This window comes from Hypanus sabinus, chromosome 23 (genome assembly GCF_030144855.1).
Source record: "Hypanus sabinus isolate sHypSab1 chromosome 23, sHypSab1.hap1, whole genome shotgun sequence".
In the NCBI taxonomy this organism is placed as follows: domain Eukaryota; kingdom Metazoa; phylum Chordata; class Chondrichthyes; order Myliobatiformes; family Dasyatidae; genus Hypanus; species Hypanus sabinus.
Genome location: NC_082728.1, coordinates 39,880,538 through 39,901,615, shown reverse-complemented (window position 1 = coordinate 39,901,615; position 21,078 = coordinate 39,880,538). Strand labels below are relative to the sequence as shown.

General features: G+C 37.6%; 1 protein-coding gene across 1 annotated transcript in view; it reads left to right on the top strand.

Moving 5' to 3' along the window:
- Window positions 1-21,078, top strand: part of tbcd (tubulin folding cofactor D) — a 259,836-nt gene that overhangs the window by 126,853 nt on the left and 111,905 nt on the right. Inside the window, exon 14 of the mRNA XM_059948764.1 lies at window positions 4,292-4,448. Within this exon, the coding sequence (XP_059804747.1) occupies window positions 4,292-4,448 (157 nt within the window). The remainder of the gene's footprint in view (window positions 1-4,291; window positions 4,449-21,078) is intronic.

The following is a 21,078-nucleotide window of genomic DNA, read 5'->3' as shown; positions in this document are numbered from 1 at the left end:
TCCTGTCAATTGAAATGGCCTTTGATTTTAAGATTAGTCCTTAGGCAAATCTTTATACAAACACCTACATGAGTGTTTAACCATGTTATGGCAGGTAGTATAGTTGTATGTATTTGAACTCTTCAGCTGCAGCTTTACTGGGTGGTGGGTGGGGTGGGGATGAATCTGTTCGAGGGTTTAGAGAGTCAAATCAAGTCATTTTTATTGTCATTTCAACCATAACTGCTGGTACAGTACATAATAAAAATGAGAATGTTTTTCAGGACCATGGTGTTACATAACACAGTACAAAAACTAGACTGAACTACATAAAAAAAAAAACAGAGAAAAAAAAAACTGCACTAGACTACAGACCTACCCAGGACTGCGTAAAGTGCACAAAAAACAGTGCTGGCATTACAATAAATAATAAACAGGACAGTAGGACAAGGTGTCAGTCCAGGCTCTGGGTATTGAGGAGTCTGACAGCTTGGAGGAAGAAACTGTTACATAGTCTGGTCGTGAGAGCCCAAATGCTTCGGAACCTTTTCCCAGATGGCAGGAGGGAGAAGAGATTGTATGAGGGGTGCATGGGGTCCTTCATAATGCTGTTTGCTTTGCGGTTGCAGTGTGTAGTGTAAATGTCCGTGATAGCGGGAAGAGAGGCCCCAATAATTTTCTCAGTTGACCTCACTATCTACTGCAGAGTCTTGTGATCCGAGATGGTGCAATTTCTGAACCAGGCAGTGATGCAGTTGCTCAGGATGCTCTCTATACAACCCCTGTAGAATGCGATGAGGTTGGGGGGGGGGGGGGGGGCGGTGGGAGATGGACTTTCCTCAGCCTTCGCAGAAAGTAGAGACGCTGCTGGGCTTTCTTTGCTATGGAGTTGGTGTTGAGGGACCAGGTGAGATTCTCCGTCAGGTGAACACCAAGAAATTTGGTGCTCTTCACGATCTCTACTGAGGAACCATCGATGTTCAGCGGGGAGTGGTCGCTCCGTGTCCTCCTGAAGTCAACAACCATCTCTTTTGTTTTGTTCACATTAAGAGATAGGTTGTTGGCTCTGCACCCATCTGTTAGCCGCTGCACCTCCTCTCTGGAAAGGAGGTAGGGAGGAGGGGCAGAGTAGAAACAGATGAGAAGAGTAGCTCACTCTTAATAACTGTGAAATACCACCACATAACAATAGAACTGCATCAATCATTTTTTTCATAAATACATTTTCAACTTTCCTTGCAATCTTTATATCCATTTATCTGCAAAGGATTTTCCAGCGGCAGGTGTCTTGAATAGTAGTACTGACAAAACTCTTGCCTGACTTGTATTCTCCTTCTCTCGATAAACCTGAGGTCATTCAAAATCCCCATACTTTGAGACCCATTCTGGCAGTAGTTAAGTAAAATTTTGGTCTTAAAATTCTCTTCTTAATGATTGTTTATCTCACATATCAAAAGTTTGAGATTTACCCAAAGGCATACAGTAGTTTGAAGAAAGCTGTTTCATTTTGAAATGTCAGAAGTTATCCCTCTGCCACCACCTATATCCTTCCTGAAATTGGTCACTTGCAGTACAGGGGAATGAAACAGAATGAAAATCTGTATTATTCTTTGGTGTAGGCTGTTGGGTGCTTTTGAAACTTTTCCAATTTTGTTTTTATTCTCTGTTCAAGAGGTCACCAAGGGTAGGTCAGGGCTGTGGATGTTGTTTGCATGGACTTAACAAGGTTTTTCATGCTAGGGTGGCCCTGAAGGTTTGAGCACATGGACTCCAGAGCGAGCTACTCATTTGGATTCATATTTAACTTGGTGATAGGAGATAGAGAATCATGTGGGCAGTTGTTTTTCAGCTTATGACCAGTGATATATCACCCTGTGATATGTCGTAGGGTTCATGCTGGGTTCACTTTTGTTTGTTAAATATAATGATCATTTGGATGAGAATATAGGTTGCATGATTAATAAGTTTTCTCATGGTGCCAAGATTAGTGATATAGTGGACAGTAAAGATAGTGAACAAATGGGAATCTAGGAAAAAGAATGACAGATAGAAGTTAACTTAGAAAAGTGAAAAGTGATTTATTTTGGGAAGTTAAATCAGGCTCAGACTCTGAATACCAGGGCCCTTAATAGTGTTGTGTAACACAGAAACCTCAGAGTTCATGCAGAATATTCCCCAAAAATGACATCCCAGTTAGGCAAGGTGATTAAATGAAAGCATATACAGTTGGCCCTCCTTATCTCCGGGTTCCACATGTGGGGATTCGACCAACTGCGGATTGGGAAAACCCGGAAGTTCTCTCTCCAGCACTCATTGTTTGAGCATGTACAGATTATTTTTTCTTGTATTCTGTAAACAATACAGTATAACAACTATTTACATAACATTTACATTGTATTAGTTATTATAAGTAATCTAGAAATGACTTAAAAGTACAGGCAGTCCCCGGGTTATGAATGAGTTCCGTTCCTGAGTCCTTCTTTAAGTCGGATTTGAAGTCGGAATAGGTAGATCCGGTATTATTTAGCGTCAGGTAGTCAAATGTTTTTCTTAGTATATAGTACATATTTTACCTTTCTATGCATATAAAACACTCAAGAAACAAATGTATTTCAATAATTAAATCACTGCATTGCTTAGTAATAATTGTAGCTTTCATTGGGGCAGGGCTTTTCACATGCTCCATTAAAATTGTTCCGATTGTTGACCTACTGTAGTCTAATGCTTTTCCAATGACTGATGGCGTTTCACCTGTTTCCGATCGCTTTATTACTTCCACCTTATTTTCAATCATGATCGTGATTACTTTTGTGAACAGAAACTCTGCAATTCAAAGCTGCACCACCAGGTCCTAATGTCCACTGCACAGAGACATGTTAAATAAAGTTCAGGGTTCCGCTGGGTCCTAAAGACCACCACCCTGAGACAGGTTAAATAAGGTCTGGAGTTTCACTGGGTCCTAAAGTCCACTGCACTGAGACAGGTTAAATAAGGTCTGGAGTTTCACTGGGTCCTAAAGTCCACTGCACTGAGACAGGTTAAATAAGGGACTTGAGCATCCATGTTTTTTGGTATCCACAGGGGGTCTTGGACCCTATCCCCTGTGGATAAGGAGGGCCGACTGTAGTTTGCTTGTCTTTATTGGTGTGAGTACAAGAGTTGGGATATTAAGTTAAAGCTGCATTTGGAATATGGTGTGCCGTTCTGATTGTCATGACATAGGCAGGCTATGATTAAGCTAGAGATAATGCAAAAAATGTTCACAAGAATGTTGCCAAGACTGGGGGGCCTGGGTCATGAGATTGAAACTGTTTTCCTGGGAGTAAAGGAGACACAGATAGGGTACAGAGTTGGTCTTTATTCCCAGTTAGGGGAGTTGAAAACTTGAAGGCATAGGAATGGGAGTGGCTGGCAGATGCATAGACAAATTAGGCCTAAGGGCCTGTTCCATGTTGACTGACTATAGGAATATATGAATCATTATATAGAATTTGCCTTTCTGTAGGACCTTTAATGTATTGTAGTAAAATGTTCCAAGATGCTTCACTGGAATATAAAACTAAAGGTAGGTGCAGTGTTTAAGTAGCAGTTATTAGTGCTGCAGAAGAGGCCAGGATTAGAGGAGTATAGAAAGGTCTCAGATTGGAGTAGGTCAGGAAGGGAGAGAACAAACCATGAGGAGTAAGTGCAAGTACACACTATTGTCATTGAAAGGACCATAGCAACATTTCCAGATCTGAGTAATATGGTTAAAGATCAAAAAAAAATAGGGTATGGTATTAGCATGGGCATATAATATTAGCACTGTTGGATTAGTAGAAATAAAATGTTAACGTGGCTTGATTTGAAAAAAAAAATAGGCTTGTTAGTGTGATAAAAATCTGAGTTTGGGCACTGATTTAACCTATTGGTTGAAAGAAGAAATTCACCTTAAGAAATGAATGAACAGCATGGACTGGAAAGGCATTTGGTCAGATCCTTGCATTAGCTGATCTTGTTGGCCCTTGGGTTATTTCAAAGAAAGGTCATCCAAGCTCATTCCTAATTGTTGTCCATTGATTCATGTGAAACTGTTTTTGGAAGGGCTGTTAGATATGTACTGTGTGTCATTCTATTCTCTTCCTATTGCCACCCTTGCCTTTACAAAAAAAAACTGTAGTATCAATTAGTTTTAATGCCTTTAGGAAAGAAGAACAACATTGAACAAAATGGCAAATATAAATTAAACAGAAATCCCAACATACAGAAGCAATGGTCATTTTTATTGTTACCACAATTATAAATAACTTTATTTTCTTTTTCTTTTTCTTAGTTGTACCTGTAATTCTCAAGGCAATGACTTTTGATGAGAAACGTGGTGCCTGTAGTGTAGGAGCAAATGTGAGAGATGCTGCCTGCTACGTCTGCTGGGCTTTTGCTCGTGCTTATGATCCCCAGGAAATGAAACCATTTGTTAATCAAATAGCGAGGTAAGAATATTTTATAATATTGTGGTGACCCACTTTCCAGCGCACTCGAACCGGCTCACAAAATGGCGCGTGCCGGCAGAGAGGCTGGCCCCAAAAAGGGTGCCAGGCCTTCTTCACCAGCAAGGGGAAAAGCCCGCGTGCGGGAAGGGACTGTGAATATGCGCCCCCTACAGCATTCCCACCCATGGAGGGCGGAAACGGGAAGGCTTAAAAGCGAGGCCACGAAGTTTGAATAAATCTTTTGTGCAACTGCAACTCACATGTCTGCATGTCATTATTCCAGCACTGTGTGTAGCACACCACTACAATATCTTATTATCTTTTGGTGATTTTTAAGTAAAAAGAGGTTAAACAATCACTACAACTGTCAAAAGCCACTTGAAAATTTACTCAGAATGTGGAATTAAAGCAGAGGGGTAGCAAGTGGTACTTTTGCCTTCAATTCTTGTAGTGCTTTGTGTAAGCTTGAAATAAATGTTTATAATTTGAGCAACTTAGTTTCTTTTGAATACTCTTTTAGAAGATTGAAAAGTCACGTGGATTAATATACTCCAAAACAGATGAGGATTGCCTTTATATGGGAACTTATAGACAGCAAGCCTGCATGAGTAAGCATGCGTGGACCAAGTATCTATTGACTATGAGTTGGAGACACCCTCAGTACATAAGAGAGATGGAAGAATGCTGAATTAGAGCTTTCCAAGCTGTGTTCCAGAATGATCTCATTTTAGGATTTGTAACTTCACATGATTCCAGATGATGGCCATAACAAAATGCCAATCAAATAAAACAATAACTGGCTCAAAGCAGGACCACACAAACACTAATGTGATGTTGACCAGGTTTTATTAGTGAAGTTGATTAGTGATTAGTGAAGTTGAGTGAAGATGGATAAAAATTGGCAAGCAAAAAAAAAACAGCTGCCCAATATGTCTCTGGTAGCTTCTTGGGTCCTTATGTATCTGTTTAAGAGAAGATGATCGGGCTAGACATAAACATGACATTTCTTACGAAGTCCTGACAAAGGGTCTCGACCCGAAGCATTGACTGCTTCTTTCAACAGATGCTGCCCGACCTGCTGAGTTCATCCAGCTTTTTTGTACATTTTGACATTTCTTACAATGCCATTGGTACTTTGCCTTTGTATTGCAGAACAACTTCAACCTAGATTTTTTGTGTTCTGGTCTCTAAATTACATTTTGAACTTACTTCTTTCTGAGCCAGGATGGAAACCTTTGCCACTGAGAAAATGACAGTGTTTGGATTCAGTTGACTTGCAATCTATGTGAATGGAATCTCCCGCAGGCTTGCATTTTACTGTTCTGGTATTTGGCATCAGGCAGTCTAAAAATAATGGCTGGAGTAACTCGGAACCATTGCCTACCCTCTACCCTTTATTTCCCTACCATGCATTGGATTTTGACGCCCTTGAAATCAAGTACATAAGAACTTTATACCCTTTTCTTACTACCTCACACAGTTGCTGCCAGAGGCTTTTGCAACCTAACATGTTGCATGGCAGGAAAAGCTAGAAATAAACAAGTTCTATTCCCTGAAGTCTGTGAAGATCTACAGAATGGCTGTGAATGCTTTGACTCCCACTTGTGCTTTTAAGATAGTGGGAGTAGAGTGGAGAGCTCAGGTGCAAGGATGAACTTGGTTATAGTTTACTGATAGCAAGGTTGAGGGTCCAAAGGCTGAGGCAATCCAAGGCACCATTTGTGAAGCCATGATATAGATGATACAATATGCCTCAAAAATGTTTACACTACTAGAGGGATGCTCAATCAGAATGCGTCTGAATGATTGATATGTTACGGAAAAACAAAATCTGAGAGAGATAATGTATAATTGAAAGATTTTTTTTCTTAAGCTTCTTTAAAAGTTCTATTTAAAATTAACATGGAAGAGCCAACAAAAAAGAAAGGGCAGAAAGGGTTAAAGAATTATAAGGTTAAACTATCTGGAATCTGCATTGGTCTTGCCCAAAACGTCGACTGTTTATTCATTTCCGTAGATGCTGTGTAATCTGCTGAGTTCCTACAGCATTTTGTGTGTGTTATTCAGCAAAATGTTTGGTGAACATGTGTTTGCTTGCTTGCAAAGTATTGTGGAGAAAACAATATCAGCAGCAGCAAATGCAATAGACTAAATTGAAAAACGTGTAATTAATGGCTTCAATTGAAATGTGTGGTTGTGAGTCAAGTACGTAGAAAAGGTAGTTGTAGCACTAAAATTGAAAAGTGCCAGAAGAGCAGAAACAAATGTTTAGAGCAATTAGTGATTGTATTAAGATGTTGTTAAAGAAACAAATTCTCTTTGAAATGCTAAAAGAGCAGGGAAATATTATGATGTATTTCATGGAAAATATTAGAAAAAGATCTGTTCTGTGTGGATACAGCTGGAGCCGAAAGTTAAGAAGGAGGTTAGAACCATCTTGTGGAGAAGGACAAAGGGCAAAATTGAAGGAAGGTGTGATTTTGAGGATGTTGTTAGTCTTATCTTCATTTATCTTTGGCTGATATAGCTCTCCAGTCTGCTTGCAACTAGTTTGCTTTCATGAGGCATACCTTACTGCATTCGATTTGTAAAGATATCCTTTAACTTGTGGGATTATAATTAAAATCTAAAACTGACCATTAGCATTCCTTGTGATCCTCGATGTTTAGAGTCTGCTCTTATTCTGAAGAGTAGGCAGAACTACATTTCATTATCATGCGATTTGTGACAGCAGTAAAAGTTTTATGATCTTTTAATGACCAGTTAATGGTCAAAGTTGACCCTGACTTTTTAGAATTCTTAAATGACTGGTGGAGTAATTACTGCAACTGTTCAGAGAGGTAAAATCGTCTGGTTTTTTTTGGTGTGCTGATTGTTGTTGCCACAGGCAGCTTAAAATAATGAAATTTCTTTGCACGCTGGAACTTAGCTTCATTGTTCGACTGAAATGTTTGACAGGTTTCCTTTGGGCATGAACTGTAAGAGGGTGGATAGTTGCTTTAATCATTGCTTTAAAAAATATTGTAATTATAATTTGCTGTAAGTGCTAGCTGAACAGAAATTATACTAAGATGAGTTAAATCAATAGTGAATAAATACTGTAGGCTAAAGTTATGTTCTGAACGTGGATTTTTTTTAAAACTGCAGTGCAAACAGAAATATTGGCAAGATATCAGTCTCCAACTGGTGTACAAATATATTTTGTTTCTGTGTTGCAAATTGATCCTGGCATTGCATGACAGGTAATTTTCATGCAAGGACTGTTTCAGAGGTCATATAGAAAACATTGCACCTTTCAAAGTAAATTGATTATCAAAGTACATACATGTCACCGCATAGAACCCTGAGATTTTTTTTCTTGCAAACAAACTCAATAAATCCAATAACCATAATAGAATCAATGAAAGACTGCACTACCTGGGTGGACAACCAGTGTGCAAAAGACAACTGTACAAATACAAGAAGAAATAAAGAGAAAATAATAATAATAAATTAATAAGCAATGAATATTGAGAACCTGAGATGATGAGTCCTTGAAAATGAGTCCATAGGTTTTGGGAACATTTCAACGATGGGGCAAGTGAAGTTGAGTGAAATTATCCCTTTGGTTCATGCACTGATGGTAGAGGGGTAATAGCTTTTCCTGAACCTATTGGTGTGAACCCTGAGGCTCACAGTGAGAAGGGAGCATGACTTGTGTAGTGAGTGTCCCTGGTGATAGATAGTACCTTCCCGAGACAACACTGTGTAGAAATGATCAATAATGGGAAAGGCTTTACCCGTGATGAACTGGGCTGCATCCTTTTTGTTGGATTTTCCATTCATGGGCATTAGTGTTTCCATACCAGGCTGTGATACAACCAGTCAATATGCTCTCCACCAGATGAAGTCGAATCTTTGCATACTCCTAAGGAAGTAGAGACACTGCTGTGCTTTTCTCATAATTGTACTTGCATGCTGGGCCTAGGGCAGATCTTCTGAAAGGTTTACGTCGAGAAGTTTAAAGTTGCTGACCCTCTCCACCTCTGATACCCTGATGAAGACTGGCTGATGGACCTCTGGTTTCCACCCGGCCAGATTTTTCAATTCCCCCTCCCCTACCCATTTGGCTTAACCTTTCACTCTCTAACTCGTATGCCTTCCTCTCCTTCTAGCTTCGTATTCTGGTCTTCCTTTCCAGTCTTAATGAAGGGTCTTACCCCAAAATGTCAACTGTTTATTCATTTCCATGGATGCTAGCTGACTTGCTGAGTTCCTCCATCATTTGTATCTGTTGCTCTGGACAAGTACAGATAGGAAATATTTAGAAGAATATGGGCAAAAGCAGGCAATGGGACTAGCTCAGTATGCAACTTGATTAAATGAGTTGGGCTAAAGAAACTGTTTTTGTGTTTAGAACTCTGTACTCCTTTACTATTTGAACAGTATGGGCCAGAGGTTCCCAGGACTCTGAGCATCTTGCATTTCTGCAAGGAGACTTGATCGTAAACTTAAATCCTTTCGACTGTCTTCACAGGTAATCTCCTCCAGTGGCAGAGCTCAGACTAGCATATATGTTTTAGCAGTCTGGTGTTGGGTATGTTAACACAATTGCTTACTAGCGTAACACATGACACAATTGTAATGGGGATTTCAATATGCAAGGTGATTGGGAAAATCAGGTTGGTGTTGGATTGCAAGAGAGGGATTTAGTTGAATGCCTATGAGATGGCTTTTTAGAGCAGCTTGTGCTTGAGCCTACTCGGAGAAAAGCTATCTTAGATCGGGTGTTGTATAATAACCCAGATCTTATTAGAGAGCTTAATGTAAAGGAACCTTTAGTAGGCAGTGATCATAATATGATTAAATTCATACTGCAGTTTGAGAGGGAGAAGCATAAGTCACATGTATCAGTATTGCAACGGAATAAAGGGAATTACAAAGGCATGAGAGAGGAGCTTGCCCTGGTGGATTGGAGGAGGATACTGGTAGGGATGATGACAGAGCAGAGATCGCTGAAGTTTCTGGGAATAGTTCACGAGGCGCGAGATAGATAGGTCCCACAGAGGAAGAAGTTCTCAAATGGCAGGAGTAGGTAACCATGGTAGACAAGGGATGAAACCAAGGAAAGGGCATATAAGGTAGAAAAAGTGAATGGGAAGTTAGATGATTGGGAAGCTTTTAAAATCCAACAAAAGGCAATTTAAAAAGCTATAAGAAGGGAAAAGATAAAATATGAGGGCAGACTAGCCAATGATATAAAGCAAGTTATATGAAGAGTAAAAGGGAGGTGAGGGTTGATATTGGACCACTGGAAAAAGATGCTGGTGGGTGGTAATGGGGGAACAAAAAATGGCAAATGAACAATGGATACTTTGCATCGGTCTTCACTGTGGAAGAAACTAATAGTGTGTGTTACAAAATGGCAACAATGAATATACAATTGAGACAGGTTTTTAAAAATTTATTTACTTATTAAATTTTAGAAATTACAAAGAATAAATGTAATAGTAAAATAGTAAGAAAGATAATATTAACCCTCCCCCCCCCTTAACCCTTATCTAAAGAAAAAAAAAGAAAGAAGAGAAAGATTACCTGGATATCGGAGGATCCCCACATGCTCCATGGAGTTCAAAATAATTTTGATATCTATTTTTTACTTTCCCCAATTACTATAATTTTATCTTCAAAGGACCTATGTATTTAATCCTATCTTTTGTAAGTATGGGAGCCAAATTTTCAAAAATATATCATATTCATTTCTTAAATTATACGTAATTTTTTCAAATGGAATACAACTATGCATTTCATTATTCCAACGATCCATAGTTAAATATAAATCAGATTTCCAACTAACTGTGATAACTTTTTTGGCTACTGCCAATGCAATTTTTATAAATTTTTTCTGCTACTTGTTCAATTTAAGTTTCGGTATTGTCCCTTCAATGTCTCCTAATAAAAATAATAGTGGACTATGTGGGAGTTGTACTCCAGTAATTTGTTCCAATAAAAATCTTAAATTTATCCAAAATGGTTGAATTTTAAAACAAGACCAAGTAGAATTTAAAAAGGTACCAATTTCTTGATTACATCAAAAACATTGGTCAGACATATTTAAATTTAACCTATTTATTTTCTGTGGTGTTATATATAATTGATGTAAAAAATTATATTGTATTAATCTGAGTCGAACATTTATTGTATTTCTCATACTATCAAAACATAATCTTGACCAGTTTTTTCCATCAATTTTAACATTCAAATCAGATTCCCATTTATGAATTCCTAATTTAATTATTTGCTTTTGAATCAAATTATACATACAAAATGTAGATTTTTTAATTCTTCCTCTCTGAATCAATATTTCTATTTCATTAGGTTTTGGCATCAACATTGTTTGTCCCAGCTTTTTTCGTAAATAGGCTCTTAATTGAAAATAACAGAAAAGAGTGTTATTTGATATTTTATATTTATTTTTTAATTGATCAAACAACATCAATATACCTCCTTCAAAACAATCACCTATATATTTAATCCCCTTTTGGAACCAATTATGTAAAAGTTTATTGTCCATTGTAAAAGGAATAAGCCTATTTTGAATTAAAGTTCTTTTTGCTAATAAAGATTTCTTTATCTTATCGTCTATATTTACCTTATTCCATAAATCAATCAAGTGTCTTAATATAGGAGATTCTTTTTTTTTCCCGTATGCATTTGGATTCCCATTTATATATAAAATCTTCTGGTATATTTTCTCCTATCTTATCCAATTCTATTTTAATCCATGCCGATCTTTCTTCATCAAAAAAAACCCACAATAAATCTAAGTTGATTTGCTTTATAATAGTTCTTAAAATTTGGAAGTTGTAACCCTCCTAGATCAAATTTACATGTCAATTTTTCCAATGATATTCTTGACATCTTACCTTTCCAAAGAAATTTCCTTACATATTTATTCAGTTCTTGAAAAAACTTCCGAGGTAATTGTATTGGTAAATTTTGAAATAAATATTGCAATCTAGGAAATATATTCATTTTTACAGTGTTAACTCTACCTATTAATGTTATTGGTAACATCATCCATTTATCAAGATCCTCTTTTATTTTTTTTAATAACGGCAAATAATTTTGTTTATATAAATTTTTTACATCATTATCAACTCTTAATACCTAAATATTTTATCCCATTCATTGACCATCTAAATTGAGTTGCTAATCGACATTGATTGTAATTTCCTTTGGTGAGGGGTAAAATTTCACTTTTATCCCAATTTACTTTATAGCCTGATACTTCCCCATATTCTTCCAATCTAAAAGATAATCTTTGCAACGATTGCAATGGGTTTGTTAAATAAATCAAAACATCATCAGCAAATAAATTAATCTTATATTCTTCTTGATTAACTTTAAAGCCCCCAATATCTGAATCTGTTCTAATTAATTCTGCTAATGGTTCTATTGCCAATACAAATAAAGCAGGTGATAATGGGCAGCCTTGTCTAGTTGACCTTGTTAAGCAAAATGGTGTTGAAATCTGACCATTTGTAACTACTTTAGCTTGAGGATTAGTATTTAAAGTTTTAATCCATTGTATAAAAGATTTCCCTAACTCATATTTTTCCAATACCTTAAATAAAAAATCCCATTCCAATCTATCAAATGCTTTTTCTGCATCTAAAGCAACTGCCACACTCATTTCCTCTCTTTTTTGTGCCAGATGAATAATACTAAGTAACCGAGTTATATTATCCATTGATTGTCTATTTTTAATAAAACCTGTTTGATCCATATGTATTAATTTTGGTAAATTTAGATATTCTATTAGATAAAATTTTTGCTAGTATTTTATAATCTGTATTCAACAAAGAAATAGGCCTGTATGATGTTGGTTTTAAAGGGTCTCTATCTTTTTTTGGCAATACAGTTATGATCGCTGTTAATAAAGATTGCAGAAGTTTATGCATTCTTTCCACTTGGTATATTAATTCCATAAAAGGGGGAATTAATAAATCTTTAAATTTTTTATAAAACTCAGGAGGAAAACCATCTTCTCCTGGGGATTTATTACTCTGAAGTGATCCTAAAGCTTCTTCAACCTCTTTTAATGTAAAGGGCATATCTAATCCTTTCTGTTCTTCCAAATTTAATTTTGGAAGGGTTATTTGTGATAAAAATTTATCTATCTCAGCAGTCTTATTTTGTGATTCTGATTGATATAGTTCAGTATAAAAATTTTTGGAAGTTTCATTAATTTCTAAAGGCTTATAAGTAACCTTATTTAACCTTGTTCTAATTGCATTTATTGTTTTAGAAACCTGCTCTGTTTTCAACTGCCAAACAAGAATTTTATGCGATCTTTCACCTAATTCATAATATTTCTGTTTAGTTCTCATAATTATTTTTTCTGTACGATGTGTCTGGAGTGTATTATATTATAGTTTTTTATTAAGTTGTCTTCGTTTTTCTTCTGTCATATATCTTTGAGATTCTTTTTCTAACTTTATGATATCTTTTTCCAATTGATCTATTTCTGCTGCATATTCCTTTTTAATTTTAGATGTATAACTTATAATCTGACCCCTTAAATATGCTTTCATCGCTTCCCATAATACAATATCCTCAACTGAATGTAGATTTGTATCCAAAAAAAATTGAATTTGTTTTTTCATAAAATCACAAAAATCTTGATGTTTTAATATTGAATTAAATCTCCATCTATAAATCGATTCCTCCTTATCCATCATTATCATTGTCATTATCAAGGGGGAATGATCTGACAATATTCTTGCTTTATATTCCACACTTTTCACTCTATCTTGAATATTTTTTGATAATAAAAAAAATCAATCCTTGAGTAAGTTTTATGTCTGTTTGAATAAAATGAGTAATCTCTTTCTCTTGGATTAATTTTTCTCCATATATCAATCAGATTTAAATCTTTCATTAATGATAAAGTTAGTTTTGTTACTTTTGATTTTATAGCACCTTTAGTTGATCTATCCAGAACTGGATCTAAACAAAAATTAAAATCTTCACCTATTAATATTTTATCATGTGCATCAGCCAAGTTCAAAAAAACTTCTTGTATAAATTCTGCATCATTTTCATTTGGTGCATAAATGTTCATAAAAGTCCATAATTCTGAAAAAATTTGACAATGTATAATCACATATCTCCCCCCCGAATCAATTATTACATATTGTATTTTAATTGGTAAAGATTTATTAACCAGAATTGCAACTCCTCTCGATTTTGAATTAAATGAAGCTGCAAAGACATTTCCAACCCAATCTCTCTTTAATTTCTTATGTTCTGTTTCTGTTAAATGTGTTTCTTGTAAAAAAGCTATATCTCCTTTCATTTTCTTAATATATGTTAAAACTCTTTTTCTTTTCACAGGTCCATTAATTCCATTAACATTAAAACAAAAAATTAAGTAAATTAATCATTCATAGCACCTTGGGAATTCTTTAAAATTCTCCATGTTGCTATGAGTCTCTCCCCAATCATCCAGGCAAAGAAGAAGAAAAATAGAAAAAGATAACTAATATATAAGAAAAAAAACAAAATACCCCCCCCCACTAATGTTGCGAATAAAAAGAAACACAGCATTGCCCACCCCCCATTTTACGGGTCATGGCAATCGCCATGATTGTACACGTGAAACTCGCAGCTATCGATCAGGAGCTCCCCCACAAAAAAAAAGAAAAATATATTAATAAAGAAAAGAAAAAAAGTAATAATTAATGTCTCTACTCTCAATTAATACTCTTCGACTGTTTTTTTTCTTATAAATGTCCATCAGGTCCAACCTTGTTTCAGTCTTCATCATTAGTCCATTTCATTTCTATAATTCTTTAGTCCTCTTCATGGACATCGGGTAACTCTTGTACAAATTCCTCCGCTTTCCAGTCGTCAACGAAGAATCCTCTTTCTCCATTATCCAGGAAAATTATCAATTTTGCTGGGTAGCTCAATAAAAATTTATAGCCCTTTTCCCATAAAGATTTTTTCACTGGATTAAATTCCTTCCGCCTTTTCAACAGATCGTAGCTTATGTCTGGATTAAAAAAAAACTCTTTTCCCTTCTACTATCAATGGCCCATTTCTCTTTTTAGCACCTTGAGTAGCTGCCTTCAAGATCATTTCTTTATCTTGGTACCTTAAACATTTTATCAAAATTGATCTCGGATTTTGATCTTGTTGAGGTCGTGGTCTTAAAGCTCTGTGTGCTCTTTCATTTTTAATTACTTGACTTCCTTCTTTCATTTCCAAATTTTCTGGAATCCATTCTTGAAAGAATTTTATTGGATTTTCTCCCTCTGTACCTTCCATAAGACCAACAATTTTAATATTATTTTGTCTACTGGAGTTCTCAAGCGCATCCATTTTTTCCATCATCCGTTTTCTTTCTGCTGTCCAGGCAAGCTTAATGTATTCTATCTTTTCTATTCTTTCCGTGTTTTCTTCTATTTTTACTTCCATCTCTTTAACTTTATTATCCATCTTCTTTTGTTCATCCACCACATTATCAAGTGTATTCTGTATGCTTCTTATATTTGTTCTTATAGCTTTAAATTCATTCGCCATATCTGTTCTTATAACTTTTAATTCATTCATTATATATATCAGGATATCTTTTATGTCTCCTTTAATCTCTTCCTTCTTTTCTTCTTCTTTTTCTTCTGGATTTCCCAAAGAGAGTCTGTTTCAACTTTCGACTCACTTTCAATTTCACTTCCAACCGTAGTTGAAGCTTGTAGTTTTGTTAACATCTGTTCATGCATACTTTTGCGCATGCGTTGTTCTTGCCGTTTCTTCTTAGAGACCACCGACATTGCTGCAACTTCTTTTCCCGCATCATCAGAAATGCCATGCACTTCGTCGGGAGAAGATCCAACTTGAGTCCGAGGCTTCGCCAAGACGGCTAGGCCTTTCTCCCCGCCGATTTGCGCAGTCTTCGAAGTAGTAACTTTCTTCTGTTTCAGTTTAGGAGCCATATCAAAAGATAATCCTGAGTTGCTTATAAGTAGTTTCTAATAGATATTTGTTAACTCTTCTTCATTTAAACCCTATTTCATTACTTTTTGCCAGGGAGCTGGAATCCCAATGTTTCGACCCTACGTCATCACGTGATGTCCCCGAGACAGGTTTTTTATAACAAATAAAACATTTATTATGCTAAAAAAAAACCAGAAGTAAACAAATGACTAACTTAACTGGAAGTTGGCTGCTGTACGGAAACCCAAACAGTTCTTAAAGCGAGAAATGCGAACTCAGTTCTTTATAGTATTGCAAAAGTACAAAATGATTTACAATCAGTTAGGAGAGACTTTCCTTGAAGTAATAAATTCTCTTTCGTGATGTTACTGCTGATCCCAGCCGAAGTATGCCTTGCCCGAAGGATTTACGATTAAAGGAAATAAAACAGCTTAAAGGCACTGACCTTTCCTTGGCGAATAATTCACTGCCCCAGTCCTTTCTGCTCTTAAAGCAGGAACTAACGTGGTTGCAGATTACTAATTCCTTCCGAATGAAGATCAAATAAGGTCAAACCTGTTTCAACACCGACAACACCAACTTTTCTCGATACCTTCAGCTTCCCAAACTTTGATAATTCTTCACTGGCAGTGATTTTCAGAACTGTCAGCACAACAATTCTTACAGTAGAAACTAAAACTCCACTTTTAAAACAAAACTGCATCATAAAATCAAATACACAGCAGAACAGAGTCACTGACGACTTAAACCACAAACTGACCTGCGTCACAGGGAGGGGTTCTCCTTTTATACCCTGTTGAAAAAACCATCACATGACCTCTCACTGGCGGGAAAATTACATCACTCCACCATCACAAGACCATTACAGCATGCCCAGCAGAACCTCAATTACATCATGGTCCTGTGACAGTCACAAGATACCCACAGGGTATGTAACATGTGCGAGAGGTCCGTGAGTATCAGGGAGCAGCAGTGTATGCTATTGCTATTACAAAGGAAAAAGTGCTAGGCCAACTCAAAGGTCTTAAGGTAGATAAGTCACTTGGATCAGATAGACTACATCCCAGAGTCCTGAGGGAGGTTGCTGAAGAAGTAACAGATGCATTGATCGTGATCTTTCAAGAATCACTTGATTCTGGCATGGTCCCAAAGGACTGGAAAATTGTAAACATCATTTCACTCTTTAAGAAGAGAGGAAAGAAAAAGAAAGGAACTTGTCGGCCAGTTAGCCTTAACCTCAGTGGTTGGGAAAATGTTGGAGTCTATTATCAAGGATGAGGTTTTGGGGTACTTGTAGACTAAAGACAAAAATAAGTCAAAGTCAGCATGGTTTCTGTCAAGGGAAATCTTGCCAGACAAATTTGTTACAGTTCTTCAAGGAAGTAACAAGCAGGGTGGGCAAAGGAGAGGCAGTGGATGTCATTTACTTAGCTTTTCAGAAGGCATTTGATAAGGAGCCACACATGAAGCTGCTTAACAAGATAAAATCCTATGGTGTACAGGTAATATACTGGCAGAGTTAGAGGAATGGCTGACAGGCAGGAGGCAGCAAGTGGGCATAAAAGGGGCCTTTTCTGGTTTGCTGCCAGTGATTAATGGACTTCCTCGGGTTAGTATTGGGACCGCTACTTTTCACATGGTTTGACAATGATTTGGATAATGGAATTGATGGCTTTGTGGCAAATTTTGTAAATGATAGGAAGATAGCTGAAAGGGTAGGTAGTTCTGAGGAAGCAATGTGATTGCAGCAGGACTTAGAAAAATTGGAAGAATGGGCAAAAAAGTGGCAGATGGAATACAGTGTTGGGAAATGTATGATAATACATTTTGCTAAAAGGAACAATAGTACCAAATACTATCTAAATGTGGAGAAGGTTCAAACATCAGGGGTGCAGAGAGACCTAAGAGTCCTCATGCAAGACACCCAGAAGGTTTATTTACAGGTTGAGTCTGTGGTAAAGAAAGCAAATGCAGTGTTGGCATTTATTTCAAGGGGAGTAGAATATAAAAGCAAGGAGAGAATGCTAAGCCTTTTAACACACTAGAAGGATGAGAGGGGATCTGATTGAAACATATAAAATTATTAAGGGATTGGACAAGCTGGAGGCAGGATGCATGTTCCCGCTGATGGGTGAGTCCAGAACTGGAGGCCACAGTTTAAGAATAAGGGGTAGGCCATTTAAAACAGAGATGCGGAAGAACTTTTTCACCCACAGAGTGGTGGATATGTGGAATGCTCTGCCCCAGAAAGCAGTGGATGCCAAGTCTCTGGATGCATTCAAGAGAGAGTTAGATAGAGCTCTTATAGATAGCGGGGTCAAGGGATATGGGAAGAGGGCAGGAACGGGTACTGATTGTGTATGATCAGCCATGATCACAGTGAATGGCGGTGCTGGCTAGAAGGGCCGAATGGCTTACTCCTGCACCTATATTGTCAAGCCGCACTTAAGAGTATTATCAACAGTTTTGATGCAGAGAAATCAATGTTCATGCCATCAGATTGGTGGCTACCCAAAATATAAGGGGTTGTTCCTCGAACCTGAGTGTGACCTCATCACGACAGTAGAGGATGCCATGGATATTGGAATGGGAAGTGGAACTAAAATGGGTGGCCACCAGGAGATCACACTTTTTCTGGCAGCCAAAGCTTAGGTGCTCGGTGAAGCGGTCTCCCAATCTACGTCAGGTCTCACTGGTATACAGGAGGCCACACCAGGAACACCAGATGCAGTATGCTACCCCAACAGACTCACAGGTGAAGTGTCGCCTCGCCTGGAAGGACTGTTTGGGGCCCTGAGTAGTAGTGAGGGAGGAAGTGTAGGGGCAGGTATAATGCTTTTTCTACTTGCAAGGACAAATGCCAGGAGGGAGATCAGTACGAGGAATGAATGGACAGGAGATCCCTGTGGAAAGCAGGAAGTGGGAAGCAAGAAAAGATATACTTAGTGGTAGGATGCCATTGGAGAAGACAAAAGCTGATTTAAAGCTGTCATTTATCAGTACACTTCAAAGTACCCCTAAGCTATGGACTCTTTGAAGTAGGGATTTCACTGTGGCTAGGAGTTCACAGTCTGTGAGGTGCTTTTTAGTGAAAAGCTACCTCTGAGGCCTTCTTCAGAGCTTTCACAATGTTTTTTTTGTGTCAATGCATTTGTTAATAGGCCATCCCCACCTCACTATGAGCTAAATACTAAGATTTACTTCTCAGGGACAGACAAGCAGCCAACATTGTATGGAACAAAACTCTTCGGAGATCTCCTGAACTGCAACTGCGTCCTTCATTCAAGCACTCTTGATTCCATCACATCACAAAGCAGAATGTTATTTTGGCCGGCTATCTTACCACAAAAAGCCAAAAAGGCCAACAGTCATAGGAATATGTTATGGCATCTTTGAACATTAATGTAGCCTAATCTCACTTGAACATTAATGTAGCCTAACAGGAGCCAGTGCTTGACCTCCACGGATGACGCTACTTAGTCTTGTTCCTCAAGTGAAATGGAGTATTCATGACAACAAGGCCATATTCCACTCATTTTGTCAAAAGAAATACCCTTTTGGAGTTAATCTTCTCTACTTCTTCCTTGCCACTCACACCTTGCCAAAAGGTTGTGTCCCTTTGAAGACAGGTGTTAAAGTAACTAGGAAGATCAGTGCATCGCTTTTTGGAATGTGGAACAGAGTATTTTTAAGGTTAGAATAGAAATTCCCTTTAGTTCATCTGAAGACTCCAGAGTTGGCTATATGTGTGTCTCATAACCATACTCTGTTGGTTCCTTATTAGAGTAAATCAAATGATCATAAGATATGTACTAATTCCGCAGGGGTGGTAGGGTGTTATCAAAAGACTGGATTTGTTTATTCTTCATGGCAAAGTTAACTCTATGAAGAGTTGCTGCTTTTCTGGTTTTCTCCTCACTGTTCACATATTTTTCATTCTTATTGTCCAGAGCCTATCTGAAACTTGACAATATTGGTCAGATTTTCTTCCTTGATGCTCATTTCTGCCAGAAAGTTTTTGCATCTTTTTAGCCCAGTACAACATCTTCAGCAATAACTTGCATGTTCTGTCCGTGCTATCATTACTAGAGTTCCTCAAGGATATAATTTTAGTTGCTGTTTATTCTACTTATGATACATACTATACTGACTAGTTGCCACATGGCCTGATATGGAAATACCAATGCTCTTGAATGGAAAAGCCTACAAAAAGTTCTGGTCACAGCCCAGACCATCACAGGTAATTCCTTCCCCAGCGTTGAGGTCATCTTCACGGGGGCGCTATCACAGGAAAGTAGCATCCATCATCAAGTCCCCCACCATCTGGGCCATGTTCTCTTCTCACTGCTGCCATCAGGAAGAATGTATGGGAGCCTCAGGACTCACACCACCAGTTATTATCCCTCAACTGTTAGACTCTTGAATCAGAGGGGATAATTGAATTGAATTGACTTTATTTCTTATATCCTTTACATACACGAGGACTTAAAATCTTTACGTTACGTCTCTGTCTAAGTGTGCAATATGGAATCATAGTAATTTATAATAAATACATTAGTAAATGTAGCATAGAAATACACTTAAGTCTCTGTGAGTTAATCAGTTTGATGGCCTGGTGGAAGAAGCTGTCCTGGAGCCTGTTGATTCTGGCTTTTATGCTGTGATACCATCTTCTGGATGGTAGCAGCTGGAATAGATTGAAATGATACTTTGGGCCATTTTTTCACACCTGTCTTTGTAAGTGTCCTGAATCGTGAGAAGTTCACGACAATAGATGCGCTGGGCTGTCCATGTCACTCTCTTCAGAATCCTGCGATTGAGGGAGGTACATTACCCGTAACTTCACTACAGAAACACTGAATTGTTCCCACAACCTATGAACTCACTTTCAAGGACTCTTAATCCTATATTCTGGACATTTGTTGTTTGTTTGTTTTTTTTTAATTATCTATTTTTTCTATTGCTGTTTGTTGCCTTTTGCACATTGGTTGTCACATGTGCGTGTTTTATCATTGGTTCTTTTATGGTTCTTTGTATTACTGTGAATGTCAGCAAGAAAAGGAATCTCGTGGTTGTATATGGTGACATATGTACATTGATACTAAATTTACTTTGAACTTTGATGTGACTGCTGTTTATATGCCACATAATTTGTAAGCTTCAAGGCAATTTTCACTTATTTACGATTCAAGTTTATTTATCAATTGTACATGGAAACAAACAGTGGAATGCATTACAGGTAGTCCCAGGGTTACGAACGTCCGATTTACAAACAACTCATACTTGCGAACCGAGGAAGGAGAATGCCGTCTGCCATTTTAAGTCAGATCATGACACCGTCCACCATTTTAAGTCGTTGCTGTTGACACTGTGTTGAGTGTGCAACTTTGTATTTGGCTTAAATTTTTCTTAACAGAATTCACCATGACCCTCCCCCCTTTACCAGTCGGCTGGTGGTGCAGTGAGATGAGCGCCGGGCTCGAGAACGGAGGTTCCTGAGTTCGATCCAGTGATAGCCTGCTCTCGAGTGCGTTCTCCTTCCATGCCAGGTTGATGTCAAGCTCACAGCTCAACCTCGTGAAAAAAAAACATTGCCACCTCCAGTTTAAATTCCCATGCGGAATATTGTGGAGGATCAAATACCCAAACC